Source organism: Bos javanicus, chromosome 12 (assembly GCF_032452875.1).
Source record: "Bos javanicus breed banteng chromosome 12, ARS-OSU_banteng_1.0, whole genome shotgun sequence".
NCBI lineage: Eukaryota > Metazoa > Chordata > Mammalia > Artiodactyla > Bovidae > Bos > Bos javanicus.
In genome coordinates, this window is record NC_083879.1 from 67654018 (window position 1) to 67676091 (window position 22074).

The 22074-nt window shown below is 41.8% G+C and overlaps 1 protein-coding gene across 1 annotated transcript in view; it reads left to right on the plus strand.

Annotated features, from left to right (window-relative positions):
- The first annotated feature begins 17954 nt into the window (after positions 1-17954).
- Positions 17955-22074, plus strand: part of GPC6 (glypican 6) — a 1234631-nt gene continuing 1230511 nt past the window's right edge. The window contains exon 1 of the mRNA XM_061435212.1: positions 17955-18770. Within this exon, the coding sequence (XP_061291196.1) occupies positions 18611-18770 (160 nt within the window). The 5' untranslated portion in view covers positions 17955-18610. The remainder of the gene's footprint in view (positions 18771-22074) is intronic.

The window sequence follows — 22074 nt, forward strand, 5'->3', positions numbered from 1 at the left end:
GAATTCCACTGCTCACCTAACCTTTTCCATGACAGACATTACTAATCTAGCAACACACTTTTTCTCTAAGGCTGGCAATGACCTCAGAGTCCTCTTCAAATCACTTTGAGTTAGCACATAATAGAAAAGCTATTTGCCAGCCCTGATTTAATGTTCTAGCAGGAATCAAATAATTTAACTATGAACATTTTATTTCGAATAGTATTAACTTCCACTGTAGTATAGTTTGCTATGTCACTAATGTGGCTAAACTATGGGGGAAAATAAATGGTAGTCAAAACAGCTATAATAAGATGTAAAAGTTAATGTATAATAATAATAATAACAGCATTCAGTCACATATGTTTCTTGTTATTGATACTTCTTATAATTTTCCAAAGATATGGATAATTTCTTTCCCAAATATTTGTAATGGTGGTATTAATAGATTGATACACTTGTACAGTGTCAAGCTTTTGTGTAATTAGTTTAAGATGCAGAATTCTCAGGCCTACAGGATGTATTTACCATGAAAACTAAATAAGAACAAGAAATCAAAGCACTTTATACACTATATATATATCTATATATGATACATATATAAATTGTGTTAGTTGTTTATCTTTCTGAACATGTAAATTTACCACAGCAGAGGCCAAGCTTCTGAATCCTTAGACTTCTACAATGATTCTAAACATAAAAATAGTCAAAAAGATAAAACAGGCAAAAGATAAAAGGTTTTCTAGAATGAGGATACCATTTTTGACATTGAAAATATGAATTGATTCTTGCAACATGGTGTGGTGGTAAGAGGAGTTCCAGTTTTGATTTATGTCTACTTTATGGGGTGTTTTGGAGAAGGCAATGGCACCCCACTCCAGTACTCTTGCCTGGAAAATCCCATGGACAGAGGAGCCTGGAAGGCTGCAGTCCATGGGGTCGCACACGACTGAGCGAATTCACTTATGGGGTCTTTAAGTATCAGGGTAATTTTAGTTACTCAATAAATATTATCTGCCATTCTTCCTTCTTTCTATGAAAACTAGACTATAAGCTCTTGGAAAGAAAGAAGCATATCTATATTATGTTTAAATCTTCATACTTAGGATAGATAAAACTAATCTTGATACAAGACTTGGGGAAGGAATGAACTGCTGATTAGTTCACCTAGTGGGAGATTAAGGAATGATGTCCTGATTGATTGCAATGTCTGTGTTTGCCTGATGCTAATAGTAGAGTTGATATGGGGTTTTTAATTGGTTTGAAGAGAGGATCAATGCAAGGCACCTGAAAGTCTGGGGACTGTGCATATCCTTGCCAACAAACTTACCATATTCCTTGAATTTTAATTCTAATAGTGTGCACAATTCATTTGCAAAATTAAGGCTCTCCTTCTGACCCTTAACACTCTTCTGAAAATCTAAAATTAGTTATTATTCTAATTTAGATTTCATTTTCTAAAAGGTTATGATAATTTCATTGATTTTGAATCAAAATTAATATCATACTTTAAAGTGTAGGAAACGGATGATCTTAGATTATTTTCCAAGGCAGTAGTCAAGACACTGGGCTTCCCAGCTGGCTGAATGGTAAAGAATCCGCCTGCCAATGCAGGAGATGCAGGAGACCCAGGTTTGATCCCTGGGTCAGGAAGATCTCCTGGAGGAGGAAATGACAACTCACTCCAGTATTCTTGCCTGGAAAATTCCACGGACAGAGGAGCCTGGTGGGCTACAGTCCATAGGGTAGGAAAGAGTCAGACATGACTGAGCACACACACACACATACACAGTCAAAACACGAGTGTTTCTTCTGTCATGCCAGTTAAAGTACTAAACTCCACTGCTGTTTTTAGATATTAAAATTTTCTCCAAAACATTTTGAAAGAGATTCAAAAGGTTCAAAATTACTAGTTCTCAGTCTAGTTTGTGGGTACATGAAGCAGATGGTGAATGTTAAGGAGGTCAAGCTAAACACATCAAGTTGATCATTTTAAGTATTCTCAGGTATACTAGTTTCCCAAGTCCTAACTGAGGGCCAATTGTAGTTAAGACCTTTTTCTATGGGCTGGAATAATCAAATTTAATAAACAAACCCAAAAGCTCTGGGTTTTTTGAGCCACTAGTCCTTCGTCTAGTCAAGGCTATGGTTTTTCCTGTGGTCATGTATGGATGTGAGAGTTGGACTGTGAAGAAGGCTGAGTGCCGAAGAATTGATGCTTTTGAACTGTGGTGTTGGAGAAGACTCTTGAGAGTCCCTTGGACTACAAGGAGATCCAACCAGTCCATTCTGAAGGAGATCAGCCCTGGGATTTCTTTGGAAGGAATGATGCTAAAGCTGAAACTCCAGTACTTTGGCCACCTCATGCGAAGAGTTGACTCATTGGAAAAGACTCTGATGCTGGGAGGGATTGGGGGCAGGAGGAGAAGGGGACGACAGAGGATGAGATGGCTGGATGGCATCACTGACTTGATGGATGTGAGTCTGAGTGAACTCTGGGAGTTGGTGATGGACAGGGAGGCCTGGCATGCTGTGATTAATGGGGTCGCAAAGAGTCGGACACGACTGAGCAACTGATCTGATCTGATCTGATCTGAGTCCTTCTAATAAAGTGTACCAAAGTCACCTTTTAAGTGTGACCAGCCCCTGTTTTGATTGGCAATTGCCAATCCATGTGACATAAACTGTAATGGCATATATTTATATTAAATGTTTTACACAAATTAATTAGATTGAAGTGGTATTCCCTCAAGAAATAACAGTAAGACCTAAATTTTTAAGTATGCATGAAATTTAAAAAATGAAGGCATTGATCTCTGTACTTGTTTATTCTTCTTGAGGACTTCTACTATTCTACTTTTACTCCTTATTCAATTGTTTTTTTAAGAAAACATTTAAGTTCTAAAAGTTCTCAACTCAACAGGGCACTAGATGGGAGGCTCCTGAGGACAGAGACACAGCCTGTGTTTTCACCATTTCATAACACATTTCTAGCCCAATATGTGTGGAGAAGGCAATGGCACCCCACTCCAGTACCTCTTGCTTGGAAAATCCCATGGATGGAGGAGCCTTGTAGGCTGCAGTCCATGGGGTCGCTAAGAGTTGGACACAACTGATCGACTTCACTTTCACTTTTCACTTTCATGCATTGGAGAAGGAAACGGCAACCCACTCCAGTGTTCTTGCCTGGAGAATCCCAGGGACGGGGAGCCTGGTGGGCTGCCGTCTGTGGGGTCGCACAGAGTCGGAAACGACTGAAGTGACTTAGCATAGCATAGCCCAATATGTGATGTAGACATTCAATAAATTTTTTGGATAAATGGTTGAATAGATAGCCTATATAGAAGAATCAAAGCAGTAAGACATTGTGGAGTTGGTGACAGACTGAGGAAGACTACCATGACATTTCCTGGACCTAAAGGACAAATGTCAGAGACAGAATTGCCTGTAAACGTGGGCAAGCAGAGACCCTCGCTGTTCACCTTCCCAAACCACAGGAGGGGCCCTGGGCTTTGATGTGTCTTTAAAAAGATTTTTGAGGTTTCCCTCTAATCCCTGGGATGACCAGGGCTAGCATATCCCTTTGGGTAGGGTGACCCAAGACTGGACGTGGACATGTATAGGCCCTGATTGACTGCCCCTTTCTCCTGTTTGGTGTGCTCGCCCAACTCACATCCGCACTCTCTTGCTTGTCCACGTGTGCACATATGCCCGAGGGCACACAGATGTGGGGTGGACCAGGTGCTTCTAGTTGTGCGAGAACCTGCACCTGTAGGATCATTCTGAGGTTAAGACAGCTGATTACATTTACTGGAGATTTGTTCCCTATTTGTTCCCTTTGGTTTTTTATTATTTTTAAATTTTTTTAAAATTTATTTTTAATTGGAGGATAATTGCTTTACAATGTTGCATGAGTTTCTGCTGTACAAGAGCAAAAAGTGAATCAGCTATATGAACACATATATCCCCTCTCTCTTGAGCCTCCCTGCCCCCCACATCCCAGCCCTCTAGGTCATTACAGAGCATCACAACACAGCTGAGATCCCTGTGTTCTATAGCAGCTCCCCATTAGCTATCTATTTTATACATGATAATATATTTATATATAAATACACTATATATATAAATATTTTTATATAAATACAAATATTTATTTGTATGAATAAATAAATGTAAATAAATAAATGAAGGTAAAACATTCAGAAAACAAAGATCATGGCATCCAGCCCCATCACTTCATGGCAAATAGATGGAGAAATAGTGGAAACAGTGGCAGACTTTATTATTCTGGGCTCCAAAGTCACTGCAGTTGGTGACTGCAGCCATGAAATAAAAGACGCTTGCTCCTTGGAAGAAAAGTTATGACCAACCTAGACAGCATATTAAAAAGTGGAGACATTACTTTGCCAACAAAGTGCCATCTAGTTGAGGCTATGGTTTTTCCAGTAGTCATGTATGGATGTGAGAGTTGGATTTTAAAGAAAGCTGAGTGCAGAAGAATTGATGCTTTTGAACGGTGGTGTTGGAGAAGGCTCTTGAGAGTCCCTTGGACTGCAAGGAGATCCAACCAGTCCATCCTAAAGGAAATCAGTCCTGAATGTACATTGGAAGGACCGATGTTGAAGCTGAAACTCTAATACTTTGGCCACCTGATGTGAAGAGCTGACTCATTTGAAAAGCCCCTGATACTGGGAAAGGTTGAAGGCAGGAGGAGAAGGGGACGACAGAGGATGCAATGGTTGGATGGCATCACCGACTCAATGGACATGAGTCTGAGTAAACTCCAGGAGTTGGTGATAGACAGGGAAGCCTGGCGTACTGCAGTCCATGGGGTCGCAAAGAGTTGGACACAACTGAGCGACTGAACTGAACTGATTTATATATAAATACACTACCATGTATACCATTGAATATATATATCAATGCTACTTTCTCAATTCATCCCACTCTCTCCTTCCCTCCCTGTGTCCACAAGTCCTTTCTCTACATCTGCGTCTCTATTTCTGCCCTGCAAATAGGTTCATCGGTACCATTTTTCTAGATTGCATATATATTCATGTTCCCTTCTAAGAGCCCTGAGAATCTCAGGCTGCAGTTAGTGCTCCACTGCAATTCAAGAGCCTGAGAACAGCTGTCCAGGCAGTGGCCGTATGGGGAGTGCTGGGAGCAGGGGTCTTCCTGGGAGGGGCCAGGGACAGGGCTGGCCTGGAACCAAGCTGAGATGCAGGAGAAACTCACAAGGGTGAAGGCCACTTGTGCTCTGGGCTGAAGGCAGAAGTGGCAGGTGTTCTGGGTCTTCTGTGATTCGGTCTCGATCCACTTCATACCTCCTGTATTATACCCACTCCCTTTCTTTCAACTTTCTGGGGTCTTCTTTCTGGGATCATCAGGGGGTCACAACCTCAGAAGAAGAAAGGGCAGCAGGAAAAGTCAATGTGTGAAGTAGACCAGTAAGGACAGAAAGGGGAGTGGGAGGGTGGCCGAGCTTGAATGCAGACATTGACCAAGAGAGGCTGTATAACTCACTGCGGCTCCAGCCAAATGGGGGCCTCGTTCTGCCAGATGTTTGGAACTTTCACGAAAAGCACACATTTTAAATTTCTTTCATAATATTAATTGGCGCTCTTTCAAATTATTTAAAGGCCAACAAAGCACATGTGTGTGCCAACACTGTCCCCAAGACTGCTGTTTTGTGTTTTAGAAACTCACATATTCAAATAGCTGATTTAATTCCTCTGTATTTCCTGAAAGCAGTTCCCTAAGTACCTTCTCGGAGAAGGCAATGGCAGCCCACTCCAGTACTCTTGCCTGGAAAATCCCATAGGCGGAGGAGCCTGGTAGGCTGCAGTCCATGGGGTCGAGAAGAGTCGGACATGACTGAGCGACTTCCCTTTCACTTTTCACTTTCATGCATTGGAGAAGGAAATGGCAACCTACTCCAGTGTTCTTGCCTGGAGAATCCCAGGGACGAGGGAGCCTGGTGGGCTGGCATCTATGGGGTCGCACAGAGTCGGACACGACTGAAGCGACTTAGCAGCAGCAGCAGCAGCAAGTACCTTCTAGAGTCTTGGGCACTCCACAGCCCCAGAAGCTGGGAGGTGGGGATGGAAAGAAGCTACTTTTAGTGACTCAGAGCAATTTACATTTCTTACATGATCAGACTATGGTGCACATATCCTTAGAGAAGAGAAGTAAAAGAGGAACGCTGCTTTAATCTCTGGTAGGGAAATGCGCCACATGTTTTTCCTACCTAGCTCTACTTTTCTCACCAGAGTATCTTGACGGTCCCTGATAGGCTTGACTTTGAGCTGCTTAAATACTGGGACCTGGCTTTGGTAATGGTCATGGCATGACGCACTCAGTTCTTGCCTCTGGGGTTTAAAAAATTTATTTATTTATTTTGAATTGAAGGATAATTGCTTTACAAAATTGATTTCTGCCATACATCACCATGAATTAGCTATAGGTGTACCTATATCCCTTCCCTCTTGAACCTCCCTCCCACTTCGCATCCTTTCCCACCTCTCTAGGTTGTTACAGAGCCCCAGTTTGAGTTCTCTGAGTCTTACAACAAATTTCCATTGGCTATCTATATTACAAGTGGTAGTGTATATGCTTCCATACTACTCTCTCCATTCATTTCACCCTCTCCTTCCTCCCCACCAGCCCTTGTTCATAAGTCTGTACTCCATGTCTGCATCTCCATTGCTGCCCTGCAGATAGGTTCATCGGTACCATCTTTCTAGATTCCATATATATGCATGAATATATATTTGTTTTTCTGACTTACTTCACTCTGTATAATAGACTGTATGTTCATCCACCTAGTTAGAACTGACTCAAATGCATTCCCTGGGACTTGTGTTTACATCAATGGGTAGATGAAGAGTTTATGGAAAGTATTTTCAAAGTTGTTTAAAATTTTATAAATATAAGCTATCATTTTCTTCAAATTTTTAAAATTTCTAAGAATCTCTCAAACTTAACACAGAGATTTCAGTCTCAACAGAGATGGCTTGAGTTTGCAATAGCTAAAAGTCTTCTGAAAGAGAAAGGGGTGCTTTTGAGTTCTGAATTCTAAGTTCTGAAGGGAGCAAGCTCTGGTGTGCAGTAATAAGTAATAAATTGGAAAGAAAGCAAACTGCATGAAAGAAAAGCCTCTTTTCTCATCCCATTCAGGGTGAAAATGCTGGGTAACGGGGAAGAGAAAAAGCTGAAGGAAGCTAATGGACTGTTGAGTTGCCTTGTGTCCTCTCTGTGGACTGACTGGTAGGACCCCACTGGCAGTGGAGATGAGTATTCTGACTCTCTTATCTGGAGACACTATCATCTGTAATCTGTCTGATATTCCTTATCCTACAATGGAACGGGAGCTGTAAAACCTATACACAAAGAATGAAGGGGTAGGGTGATGGAATGGCAGGGAGGTGTGGGAGGGCAGTATCACCTTCCTTGTGCAATCAACAAAGGGGGAGAGATTAGTTAAGACAAGGAAAGCTGTCACTACTGGTAGTGCACACACACCAGTGGGTCTGCAGGATCCTAGGAGAGCGTGGCCAATCATGAAGTGTGGACCATACAGCCGGGGACTGGGAAAAGACCTGTTTATAACTCTGAGGATGTCATCCCAGAAGGTAACAATGACCAACAAATAGATGATCTGTTTCCACCAATGCCTGACTGTCTTACCACCTCCACATGGTAAAACATGAACCCTTCCTAGAAAGGGAACTGTGTCTGAGAAAGTTCTTATGCAACTAAATTTATACCTTAAATTGGCAAGATTAAATTTTCTGCTGCTGCATAGAAGACTTAAAATAGAAATTAAGTTCCATTAAAGGAAAATAAAGGAAGTTCCATTCCTTACACCTGAATTTGTGGCCTGTGAAAAGTCATAACCATTACACAAATATAAAAATTTCCATTTGCACTGTAACCAGTTAAAATGAACAATAATTTTGCATGATGGTTAAGTAATCCTTTAAGTCAACTTGAACAGAAACACGTTCTACCCAAAAAGCAGGAAAGAAAAAGGGAACTTTAGAATGTCCGAAGTCTTCTTATAATGAATATTTCAACTCAATGCTGTGATGCCCATATTTCTGTTGAATGGGGAAGTATGTGTGATTCATTAAGCTCTCATTCATTATGAAAATAGACTACCAAATTATATTCTTTGTAAGTGAAATCATTATGGAAGTAATTTACAAAATACATTAAGCTCTTTCATGATCTTGCTAAAGGAAAAGCCAAATAGTTTTAAACACATTGCAAGGTCATTATCATTTTCCAGTCTTAGATCTTACTTTTCATTAGTTATTTTTTGAAATATCTCTTGCACAAATACTCAGATTTGATTACACTTTTGCACAGCACAACTTTTCATGTGTCTAAGGAGAATCGTGATTTACCTATGTGTTCATGATTGTAAAATAAAATTCAAGTTTCTTAAATACCGTGTTCAAATGTTCTTTTCTTTTCCTCTCAAATTTGTGGAATCCAGTCTTGCCCTTTTGAGACTGTAACGTGATCTGTCATCTCTTCAATTTTTGTAATAAATCATCATTTAGAACTTATAAAAGCAACTTAGAAGCCAGGCAGCATATTACAAGTTTAGAATACGATTGTTTGACCCTCTAGGGGGTTTTAAAATCAGTTATCTACTGAAATTAAGGTAGAAGTCAGAGTAGGTGGAATGTCCTTCTGTGTTATGCACACTCACAATGCTGTTCATTACCCAGAACACACCAGTCCGGACATGTTTGTTACCCAGGAAAAATAGAGCCCTATTCATTATTCATCGAGGTCCTCCTGCACAGCAAAGACATTCATTCTTTAATGGCTCTATGACTAGGGTGTTGTGAAGCCCGAAGATGTTATTTTTGGAAGATAGTTTACCAATTAAAAGCATACGGCACTGGATTGCTTAGTCATGTCCTCAACATTGATTAGCTATAATTGCAGATGAACATCAGGAGAAAACTGAAGGCATATTGCTACATGCTTTTCTGCTTCCTTCAGACACCTCCCTGGAAACAGACTTCCAACATTCAACCTCAGACTTTTTCTCCAAGTAACTTAAAAAATACACTAGGTTTGCTCCATCTCAAATATTTAATTATTTTCCTCTGAAATGTAATAAAATGTGTGATGTTAATATAGAGGCGAGTGTTAGAAATGATTGCTTGGAAGTGAATTCGGGCTATGAAGACAAATAAGACCATATTCTTTTGTAAAAAAATGGTGATACTTTATATGAAATTAAATATATTCTGCTTCTTTGTGGCTGATAAAAAATGGAAGCTGTTGGCCATAAATGTTTTATATAAATTCAGTGGAATTAAGTTTGTTTAGACTTTGACTTATCAATAAATGACATACATCATGATCAGTGCTATTTTCTTAAGCATAGATCTAAAAATTATTGCTAGTTTGTATTTGCTATGCAGGCTGTAAGCCTAATGATTTATCACTCTTTTCCTTAATGTCTACTGATCTTTTTAAAATGTGACACAGTTTTGGTGTCATGTAGCCATAAACTGCTTAGAAAACTTTGTCCTATGTGGGTAAGAAGAATACATTTGTGAACATTTTAAAAATCTAAACTAAAAAGAACACTTAATCATAAAATTCTTAATGAAAATATTAGCATTGACAGAGAATATGTTAGAGGATTTTTCTGGACACACTGAGAAGCTGTTTTCCTGACTTGATAGGGAGCATATTTTACTGCTAAATTCTCCTACTTATTATTCAGAGTAATGACTAAGTTGAGGAAGTAAATTTTCTTTGTACTTCTGATGTCCGTTTATATTCATTCCAACCATGAAGGTGAATTGGTAGAGTTTGAAAAGGTCTATAAATAAGAATTATTATTGAAACCATTATCCTTGTAACTTGCAGAGGAGATGATATTTGTTATAAAAGAATCAGATATTTATTTTTTAAGGAATTAGCATGGCTTCTTCAAATGAAGTCACTAAATAACATTATTATAATCTTTGTCAAGCTATCAAGTAAAATGTATCAATGAAGTTATTGGTATGCTACTGGGTTGATACTATTTACTGGTTTTATGAAGCTGAGTGATTCTTTGTAGAGTAAAACATAAACAACTTCTTTGTTGACTCCTATCCTCTTTCTCTTGTGACCAATAGTCTTTGTATAGCTTGTAGATGAGATCTCTGTGACTGTAGACATTAAAGAGAGAAAAGCTAACTTCTGCTTGGTCTAAAAAACATTGCTGTAAACCCCTCCCATTGCTTTCCACAGAAAAACTAATACTGCTTTAAGGTGTGATAATAAAACAAAGAAGTTTTATTGACTTGAATGTACTAGTAGATGCAGAAGAACCCATTCAAAATTTTCACTTCCCTTTTTCCTTTCTAGTGTCTACGCTAACTTACACTAAGTTTGAATTAATTTAATCATTATAATTAGGAGTTATTAGAAAACTCCCTGAATTAAAAGCTATGAATATGCTGATTATTGAATTTTAGAATATTCAGATTGCTTTCCATTATTAAAAGTAACTTGATATCAAAGTATGATCAACCATAAGAAGGTTTAATCACATTAATGTCTTAAAATTTCTTTGAGTCTCTTCTGATTCTTATCAACTGAAGGTTTTTTCTAATTTATTTATCTAAGTAACTTTCTGTTTGCTTTCATTTCTATGTAGAAATATTAAGTTAAAAAAAAGCCCAGTCAGTAAATTATCTTCCTATTCCTTCAGAGCACGGCCCTTCTAAGCTGAAGTTAAAAGAACAGAGATTTCTATGTAGTAAAATAGTTAAAAAAAAAAAAAAGCCTTATTTTATGGGTTCATCATCAGTTTTTTCCCCAAAAACCCAGCCTGACATATTGCTTATTTAATGCTGAAATAATTAATTATAGTTAACTTAGAGATTTTAAAATTTGAGAAATCATTTTAATATAGCGAATTCAGGTATTCCATTGGAAAAGACCCTGATGCTGGGAAAGATTAAAGATAAAAGGAGAAGACAGTGACTGAGGATGAAGTGGTTGGATGGAATCACTGACTAAATGGACATGAGTGTGAGCAAATTCCCGGAGAGAGTGAAGCACAAAGAAGCCTGGAATGCTGCATTTCATGGGGGTGCAAAGAGTCAGACACGACTTGGTGACTGACCAACAGCAGCAGAGGTATTCCACTGATGAAAGTTAGCAACGCACGGAGAGCTATCCTCCGTCAAGTGTGTGTTGTCATTCATTTGCCTTAAGAAATATTATTTATGATGCCAGATGATCTGAAAACGAGGCAAAGCTCCATTCATCTTTCACAAAAGCAGAAGAACTAGGGTAGTGACTGCCAAGATGTATGGTTCCAATAATCTAGGTATGTTGAATTACTGCTTAGTTACAGAATCATCTCTCATAACATTAATATCTGAATTTATAACAAGTAAGACAAGGTTAAATGATCTTTTATGAACTACAGAAAAGCAAGTTTATTAATCTGCAATAGGATTTTCATCTGTGCCACTCTTCTACATTTATGTATCTGATTTGGAAACACTTCAGAAACACGTGATTTTTAAATAATGATATTATTGATGGCATCTATTAATATTGTGAGCCATAAAGTCAAAATGAAATGCTATTCCTTATGTATAATAAGCTTTTATAATGATGGTCTAAAATGATGCTTAGCTAGTATTCTATTTGCCAAGATTGTTCCAAGACAGAGAATGATTGTAAAACCGATTTTTTAAACTAAATATTTTATTACTTAATATTTAAATGAATAGCCTAAAATGTGTTTCTAGGCATGAAATGGGCTTCCCTTGTGGCTCAGATGGTAAAGAATCTGCCTGTAATGCAGGAGACCTGGGTTCGATCCCTGGGTTGGGAAGATCTGCTGGAGGAGGGCATAGCAACCCACTCCAGTATTCTTGCCTGGAGAATCTCATGGACAGAGGAGCCTGGTGGGCTACAATCCACGGGGTTGCAGAGTCGGAGACGACTCTGCGACTAACCACACACAGGCATGAAATAGACTAAGATGTATGTCCAGCTATGAAACTCACAATCAGTGGAGAGGAGATTTCTGGATCACTAATAAATATGAAAAATTTTTAATGCATGTCAATCATTGTTATGCCTTAACATATTTTCTGTTTATACCTTCTTGGTGACTGTTATTAACATTCCAAGTAAATATGAGTAGTGCTTAAAAATACAGGAAATACTTGCATTATGTTTCTAGCATCAGTTCAGTTCAGTTCAGTCGCTCAGTCGTGTCCGACTCTTTGTGACCCCATGAGTTGCAGCACGCCAGGCCTCCCTGTCCATCACCAACTCCCGGAGTTCACTCAAACTCATGTCCATCGAGTCAGTGGTGCCATCCAGCCATCTCATCCTCTGTCATCCCCTTCTCCTCCTGCCCCCAATCCCTCCCAGCATCAGGGTCTTTTCCAATGAGTCAACTCTTCGTATGAGGTGGCCAAAGTACTGGAGTTTCAGCTTTAGCATCATTCCTTCCAAAGAACACCCAGGACTGATCTCCTTTAGAATGGACTGGTTGGATCTCCTTGCAGTTCCAAGGGACTCTCAAGAGTCTTCTCCAACACCACAGTTCAAAAGCATCAATTCTTCGGCACTCAGCTGTCTTCACAGTCCAACTCTCACATCCATACATGACTACTGGAAAAACATGTATGAAAACTAAATATAATTAAATAATTAGACCTCTTCCAATTCCCTTGGCTAAACCCTAACATAACTATTAGGAAAAAATCTGATGAAGCAGATCATAACATTCTCTCCTCAGAAGCTAAGTAGCTCTGGCTTCAGAACCTTAGATGAATATTGTAAGATAGGAAAAATCTGTGGTCCCTCTGGTTTGACTTCCCCCTCGAGATCATTAGCAACCCAGCTGGTTCTCAGTTGCCCTAAAAATATAATTTTAATGGGTTTGTATTAGTAGTAGGTAAACTCATAAGGCTCAGTAAATGTTAAATAGAGTACTAGGATTTGGTTTGGTATAAAACTTGAGAAGAAAAATGAAACACTATTTCTACCATTTTTGGTCATTATTTACCTGAGTTTACCCTTCTTTCTCTGTAACTCAGCAACCTTCCTGTTATGCAGGTACCTGGAAGAACTACTGTTGTTACATTTCTGATGGCTTTTTCATTACAGGCCCTTGTTTTTCAAGAGGCAGGTTAACTAAGCAATTTTGATTTGCACCAAGCTGAGATGTGGAATAGACACTTGAAGTCCATTCTCTTGTTTTCATAAGATTTCATTTGAACTTATTTGTGCTACTTGATCTAAATCCACAAAGAAAGGAAAAAAAAAAAAAACTTAAAAATTCATTCAGCTTCACATCATGAAATGGTGCAACTGAGCAAAGGAATAGTAACTTGTGTAACTGCTTTTTCCCTCCTTATTCATGGCTTTTAAAAAAATTATTCACAATGAAAAACTTCATAGCACAACATTGCTATGTTTTTGTAAGAAATATTAATGCCCATTTGTTTTACATACATAAGATAATGGTAAGCCCGCTTTACTTTGTAAAACATGGCACAGATATCATCTGCATTTGTTAAAAAATTAATATTCATTTTAAAACAATATCTTTCACATCATAAGTACTTAGATTTACTGTATAAAACTTATATAATGTAGATAAGAAAGAGGAATATAAGATCAACCTACCTAGGACTTCCCTGTTGATCCAGTGGCTAAGGCCCTGTGCTCCCAATGCAGAGGGCCTGGGTTCGATCCCTGGTCAGGGAACCAGATCCTGCATGCTGCAACTAAGACCCAGCCCAGCCAAATAAATAATTCAGTAAATAAATATTAAAAAAAATAAAATCAACCTACCTAATGCTATTACATTAAATTTCAATCTCTTTCTATGTCTCCTGTTGTATTCTTGCCTGAGTCTTAGGAGCTTCTTTGGGAAAGCCCATCCCTTTCCACTTCCACATAGAGTTGCCACACAGCAGTAATCAGTTATACCTGCTGTTTCAATATTCCCTCCACCTACTTCATATACAATTCCATGTAGTAATGCATCCACTTCATTACTTTACTAGAATGTTTCTGTTGAAGTTTCCAGGAAGCCTATCATTGTCCAAGTACTATTTTCTCCAACATCCTTGGCTTTGATCTTCCCTGGGATTTGCTTCGTCTTGGAAAATCTTCTAACTTGAATCCCATAATGCTACCTCATTTTTGTTCTTATATTTGCAACCAACCCCTATCTGTTGCCTTCACTTCCTTTGCTTTTCCTTTATGTTGCTATGGTCATTAATTTGCTTTCATTTGTAAATAACTGAGTAACCAAATGACAGCGGCATAAACTACGGGATATTTATGAATTATTTAACAAGAAGTTAAGAGGTTGGCAGTCGTGGGACTGATTTTGTGACTCAGGACAGGAACCAAGGATCTAAGTTCTTTCCGTCCTCTGGTCTGTCCTTCTCTATCCCTTGGCAGTGTCTTGTCTCCTACTCACGAGATGGCCAACCAGCTCTAAGAAGACAGGCGCCTGTGTGCATGCTCAGTGTCCAGCTCTTTGCAACTCCATGGACTGTAGCCCACCAGGTTCCTCTATCTATGGAATTTTCCAAGCAAGAATACTGGAGTGAGTTGCCATTTCCTTCTCCAGGGGATCTTCCTGATCCAGGAATCAAACCCACTTCTCTTGCATCTCCTGCATTGGCAGGCGAGTTGCTTACCACTGTACCACCTGAGGAGGCAGAGGCAAAAAGACCTCTCTGTTCCCATATTTCTTTCCTTTCATCAGGAAAAATGCTTTTCTCAGAAATCTTTTGCTTATATTTCATTGGGCAACAAGGGGTGTTAGGCCCACCCCTGCACTTTTTAATGAAAAGGGAACTTTTCATGACTTGTTTTTAGGTTCTTTCTATCCTCCAAGGGATGACCATTGTGATTCATCCCTTGGTGCTGGCATGATGCCCTGAACACAGTTGGGATTAGGATAGCAAGAAAGAAGAGCCAATGATCACGGGGTGGATACCTGACAGGGGCAACTCTGCCCACCTGCCAACTGTGGCTGCTCCTTAGAGGTTTAATTTTTTTGTCTCCATATCTCAGTCTCTGAGGCTTCATTCATCTTATGCCCAGAGGGGTTGTTGTGAAATAAACAGCTGGGATGTGAATGTGCTGTATAAACAGGAGTCTTATGTCCTAGTAAATACTACATTTTCCTAATGAGACTTACAATTTTGAAATAACGTTTCAGTAAAATTTTTTTTTTTTTGTATGTATTGAACCAAGGACCAAACCGTGCTAATCCTTTCTGCAAAATGTATCTTCACCTTCTTTCCATTTACTATTCTCCTATTCTGGTCTCAATCACCTGAAATCTTGACCACAGAGTTCTGTGTGTTTCTCCTACTGACCTTTCTCTTGCTTCTATGTGCTTGCTTCCTTTGCTTTGAGGTTCTTCTTGTTCTAACTTCTTTTTCCTATGACGTACAATATAAACATTACTGTCAGGGTTCAAGTCTCTCAGCTAAACTCTTTTTTTTTTCCTATCTAAACCAAATGCCAACATCTCCTTAATATGAGTTCTCATCTTTCTAGTCAAGGCTCCTCTATAAACGCCTATGACCTTCAAGGCTCATTCCAATACCTCATCTAGGCTCTGCTGTTGCCCTTAACTGGAAAGTCTGACTTAATTTCTTACACCAGCTCACACAGTGCGACAGTGTCCAGTGAGTGGACCAGGAAGGTTTGAGAGCACCAGTAAAGCAAGTTACTTAATTCTTTGGTCTGAGTGGAATTTATAAGTTCAGTTCAGTTCAGTCACTCAGTCGTGTCTGACCCAGTCATGTCTGACCCTTTGTGACCCCATGAACTGCAGCACGCCAGGCTTCCCTGTCCGTCACCAACTCCCTGAGCTTGCTCAAGCTCATGTCCATCGAGTTGGTGACGCCATCCAGCCATCTCATCCTCTGTTGTCCCCTTCTCCTCCTGCCTTCAATCTTCCCCATCGTCAGGGTCTTTTCCAATGAATCAGTTCTTTGCATCAAGTGGCTAAAGTATTGGAATTTCAGTATTGGAATTTATAAACCTACCTTAAATTGTTTCACCCTCCTGATGGGATTAAACTAATCTATGTCTGATTAAGTTATAATTCTTTCCATACTACCCTTCCTATAAGTCTAGGACCTGTATACAAGAACCTAGGGCTGTATTATTGCATTGAATGCTTATTAAATACTTAATGATTTTTAAATATCTTAAAATACATATACTATGTTTTTACCCCTTTTTCCTCCACTTCAAATGTCCTTTCTATTGCATTATTTGCTATATATTGCAAGAATAATGGTAAATTACAGTGAGTCCCGATGTGTGAGGAGAGAACAAGTTATGTGCGTAATCATTCCCCTCCTCTGGAGTGCAAAATGCCCACCACCTGACTGACAAAAACAGAACGTTGAAGGTCATGTCAAGTGTCATAGAAATAATGACTTGGCTACAGAATTTCCTAATCCTACCCATCTTATCCTTTGTCCACTATGACACAAGAGTATATTTTGTTTCATCCTGATTTCAGACTTTGAGGGAAATAAATTCAAGTCACTTGAGGTCTACCAGTTAGTACAATATCGTGAAGGCAAAAATTATGCTAAAATTTTAAGAGAAAAAAAATGTGACTGAAGTTTTCAGAAAGAAATACTTGTGTGTGGAATTTTCAAGAGGGAAAAATTAACTTGTAAAGAAGAGAAACTCATTTTTAAGCATTTTCATAGTTTAAATCAGGTTGGATCTTGAACTTGGGAGTCTTTTTGGAGGAGTAAGAGAGGAGGAATTTATTAAAGAGAGGAAGAAGAGGTATCTAATGTGTTGTAATGATGATGAAGATGACTATGACAGTGGTCCTGATAACAAACAGAATGACTTAAATTTCATGGTCATTCTGGTCATTAAGAGCTATCGTCTGAAAAACATAGCTTTATAGAGAAGATCCAAAAAACTGGACGTTACCCTACAGTTATTTCTGAATAATGAGCTGACCTAAACACACACAGACACAAAAGTAAGTAAGTATTATCTGTTTTTTTTTGGTCTTGCATTTACCTGTTAGTAGTTGCATGAGCTTTGGGTTTCAACACATACTCCTGCCCAGCAAAGTTCATTAACATAATAAAATTGATAAGAATTTTCATTTTTATACCATTTCACAAAACTTGAGTATAAGGCAGGAGGAAAGAAGTGAAGTGATTCTCCACTTGAAAATTTTGTTCATTTGGAAGAAAATGCTAAGTCTAGTATGTGAGAGCCTTTAGAGCAAGGGAAGAGCTCAATGCCCTCCTCAATATCTTCCTTCATGTATCCCACTGATCCTTGCTCTTTTTTTCTCACCTCTTCCTTGTTCTGCTTCTTCTTCGCTTTCCTGTTCATCTACACACTAGAAATCTGAGATAATGATTTTTGATCCAAGATTATGTAACATTTGAAGTTAAAAGGGGGACATTTTTGAGTCCAGAACCCAAAATTAAAAAAAACAAACTACTTATGTCTAATGTATGCCTGCGTTAGCTTTAGAAAATAAAAAAAGTCAAACAGCAATAAGCCCAGTAATTAGAGCAGCGACTGTGCCCTGCTATGCCGGGTCCCCCTCTAATTGTTCATTTCTGCGAGGGCTGTGTCGTGAATTGTTGCTCATATTTAGAGCAACAATTGGCATTGCTTGTCCTTTACAACCACAAAAATATAGTTTAATAACGTAAGTTAATGACTTAAAATACTTTGTCTTTCTAGATGACTTCGTTATGGTATTTAAAAGTAGCATTTCGGGTGAGTACGAAGGATGTGCAGCCAATGAAGAAAAGAGGAACGCTTCCCTTTTATCCCCCTTTTGCTGCCGATTAGAAAGAAATCCAGTCCAGGTTTTGCCTTCGACTCTGCCTCTGAATTTCGGCTGTGCGATGTGTAGCACGTTTCTTTCCCTCCCCTCCTTTCTCCTTCCCTCTAGCCTCCCAGCCTCCCAGCGTCTGTCTCCAGGATTTCTCTCTTCCTATTTCAGGAGGACTCTCACAGGCTCCCTCAGCCTGTGCGAAGCTGAGGTTTCCCCTGGATCTCGTATATCCCCAACACATACCTCCACGCACACACGTCCCCGAGAACCCCGCGCTCACACCGACACACACTCGCGCGCGCACACCCTCGCGGTCGCCTGTCCATCTCCCTCCCGGGAGAGCCGGCGCGCGTCTCCACCTTCGCCGCACACTCCTGCTAGCCGAGCTCGCCGCGCGCTAGGATTCTTGCGGCTCGGAACTCGGATCGCAGCGTTCAACCCCTATGGTGGTTTTTTGAAACATTTCTTTTCCTTCTTTTCCTCGTTTTTATTGCACTGTTTTCGGTCTGGGGGACTAGTGGAGCGAGGCGGCTGCTTTCTCAGCCAGCCCCGGTTGGCTTTGCCATCCTCCATCAGGCTTATAAAAGTTTGCTGAGCGCAGTCCAGAGGGCTGCGCGGCTCGTCCCCTCGGCTGGCGGAAGGGGGTGACGCTGGGCAGCTGCGAGGAGCGCGCCGCCGGCTCTGGCGGGCTTTCGGCTGGAGGGGCAAGGTGAAGAGCGCACGGGTCCCGGGGTTCACCGAGCTGGATTTGCATGTTGCACCATGCCTTCTTGGATCGGGGCTGTGATTCTTCCCCTCTCCGGGCTGCTGCTGTCCCTCCCGGCCCGGGCGGAGGTGAAGGCTCGGAGCTGCGGCGAGGTCCGCCAGGCGTACGGTGCCAAGGGATTCAGCCTGGCGGACATCCCCTACCAGGAGATCGCAGGTAAGCGCGGGCGCGCGGCCCGGGCCGGCTGCAGCCCTCGGCGGCCGCCCGTCCCCCGGGCCGCCGGAAGCCCTCCGCCTTCCCCCTGTTGCTGAGTTGTGGTGTTCACTTTCTGCCGGGGGGCTCTCCGGGCCGCCGCGCCTCCGTGCCGGGCGGCGGATGCTCGGGGCGGCTTCTCCAGCTGAGGGGGGGAAGGTGTGCGTCTCCGGCTGCCTCATTGTGTGTGCACACGCGGGAGCGCCCTCCTTCCCTCCCTCCCTCCCGCGCCCGGCTCCCGCGCCCTCGCGCTCCTCTTCGTCGTTGGCCCTGGCCGAGCGGGCCGGGGAGCCCGGGACCCCAGGGGGCGGCCGCGGCGCTAGGGCGGCACGCCGAGTCGGGCGCCCACCCCGCGCCGCTCGCTCAGGCAAACTTGGAAGAACTGCGGCCGCAGTTTGCCCAGCGCCACCGTCAGAGTGGCGCCTTCTCCGCTTCCGCCCTCGCGCCGGCGGGGGCGGTGGAGAGACGCGGAGGGCTCCCCGGCCCCTAGCTCCTGCCCTCCGGGGAGGCAGAGCGCCCGGCGCCCGGGCCGGGGGCGGGCGGGCGAGCGGGGCTGGGGGTGGGGGACACCCCCCACCCCTTCCACCCGGGGACTCGGCCTCCGACGTCGGCGGCTCCGGGCGGGTCTGGGGAGTTCGCGGGCTGCCGGTTTCAGATTTGGGGCGGGCTTTGCCGTTCCGGCTCCTCAGGGCTCCCCCGATCGCGGTTGGTCACTCGCGGTCCTAGGCACAGCCCTGCCGCCCCGCGCGGCACCCCGTCCGGAGCGCGGCCTCGCCAGCCTGCTCCGGGGAGCTAACTTCAGCGGGTGGCTCGCTAGCGGATGCGTCCCGGAGGTCTCCTCGGACCCCGCGTCCCCCGGCCACGGGTGTTTCTCCTTCGAGAACCCCCAACCCCTGGGTCGGGCGCCGGCGTGTGGGGAGGGCTCGGTTTCCGACCGCTTGCGCGGTCGCCTGGGTGCATGTTTTCCGGCTCTTAGCTCCAACCGAACCCGAGCATCTCGGGGGCTCTGTGAATGAAACGTGTTAGGGAGAGGTAATCCCCTGGCTGCGGGAGCGCGGAGCTGAGAGAGGCAGAGAGGGGCCAGGGGATGCTGCGAGGGCGCGGGCTGCTCAAACCCGGCAGCCGAAGTCCTCAGTGCCCCTCAGATGGTCGAGTCAGAACCCTGGATTTCCACCAGCCTCTCTGCGTTTTGCCCAGGAGCTGGTCTCTACTGTGCATTTTGCAGTGATGGTAAAACACCACGGTTTCGATACGTAGTGGGATTGCCGTTTTATGGTTGATGCACAAACTCTACAAGTGAGGGTTTTTACTTATCCCGGAATGAGCACGTTTCTAGAAATGTAGCACTGGGGAAAAAAAAAAAAAAAAAACAACCAACAACACAACAGCTTATACATCACGCTAACAGCGCGGAGCATTATATACAGGGAGAGGTTTTCAATTCTGAGCCTTAGGCAGCCTCTGGTGAGTCGCAGGCGGAACCTGTGGTGAATTATAAGACCACTTTTCTCTCTGTCACTTCATCTCGCTTTTCCAGAGCTCCTTAATTTGTTAATCAATGCGTAGAGAGCGACTGCCCCCACAGATCCTTAAGTTTCTTAACTCTCCTTCCCCTTTGTCTACTGTTATTTCATTCTTTTTAATTAATTGATAAGGATCAGCTATGCCTTTTTTTCCCTCCCCCAATCTCAGGGAATTCAACTTTTTAAAGGTTTAGAATATGGATCACTTTTTTCTGGGAACTTTTTCTCCACTAATCTGGGTTTTTTCAAACTATGTCTTTTAAACACACATGTATTTCCCAACGTGATTTCAGAAAAGGTATCTCCAAGAAGAAAATAGTTAAGTATTTTTAAATTGCTTCTGTATTATTTAATGAATTGTGGGGCTTTCAGGAGACTACAGGTCTTTACCACGATGCAAATCTCCTTAATATCAAAGGGAAGGTTTTCTGTGTATATGATTTCTGTAGGCACCATTGACTTTTCTGAAACATTCCCAGTGGTTGAAATAAATCCTTTAGTAGATTTTTAGCTACAGAGATTTTTTCCCCCCCTTTTCTATCCCCACCTTGACAATTACAGGGCTTGTTAATTAGCTATGAATTTCTAAAATGTGTGCACTTTCTGTTAAATTCTCTTTCTAGGACTAAGGGGACTGTTGACTTTGCATAAAGCTTCCTGTCCTTTGGTACCCTTTGGTACTCAAGCTATAGGTCATTGGGGGGTCAGAGGCACATCTGATAGGAAAAACAAAAGAGATGAAAGGTACCTGTGTATTAAGGATCAACATTTTTTCGAGGTAAACTTCACTCAGTCTACCTATTGCTGTTGGAAGAATCATCTGTGTCCTATTATTAAACGAACCCACTTTCGTTCTCCTCCCTAGTTCCTGATACTATTTACTTTTAATTATCTAGTATATGGCAGTTATCCTTCCCTTCAAGTCCTTATCCTTTGCCTTGTTTGGACTTTTAATGGGTTGCTTGAGAAACAGCATGTGCTGTTAGTCTGCCAGGGAACATGAATTTAAAGGAACTGCTGTTCAAATTTCAGGTTCATGAGAGCTGTTTCTAATTGAAAGATATTTGCAGGTAGCTTGCCTGGTAAAATAACTGAAAAGTAATGAGGACATTATGTCTCATCATGACATTATTAAAGTTTTACTCAGAACTCACAATTGTGAAATAGTGTTGCCCTTTTCTATTCTAGGATAAAAGGGAATTCTTCAAACTCAACAGATGAGGGGCTGTGATGGGTCATATATAAAGTTCGACTCTCAGAGAGTGGTTGGGAAAGAGGAGGCCTTCAAGGGGCAGCTTGTACCATTAATCTTCACTCAGCCCTGATTTTAAACCATCCCAGGCAGATCAGATAGACTATCTGTCCTTGTTTGAAAGACCTCCAAAGGAGTAGACTCTTGAGCCCCTCTCAGCAATCCATTCTGATATTTAGTAATTTTTGTGGTATCCGAACGTTTCCAGATATCTAGTCAAAAACCTTCAAAATGTGCTTATTTTCTCTTCTGTCTACTGGGAAGATATTGAGCCATGTATCATCGAGTTCTTTGTTAGGACTGTTATTCTGATCAAAGGTCAGCATGAAACATGCCGGTTTTTCTTCCAGCACCAGTAATGTTATCTTGTTTTCCAATCCAAGTCATACTGATGGCTCCAAACTTGTAAAGGAACTCACAGCTGAAAAGAGCATCTGCTTAAAAGGCTGGGCAATTCAGGGGATGTTGTTTTATGCTTATGGAACCTCTGTTT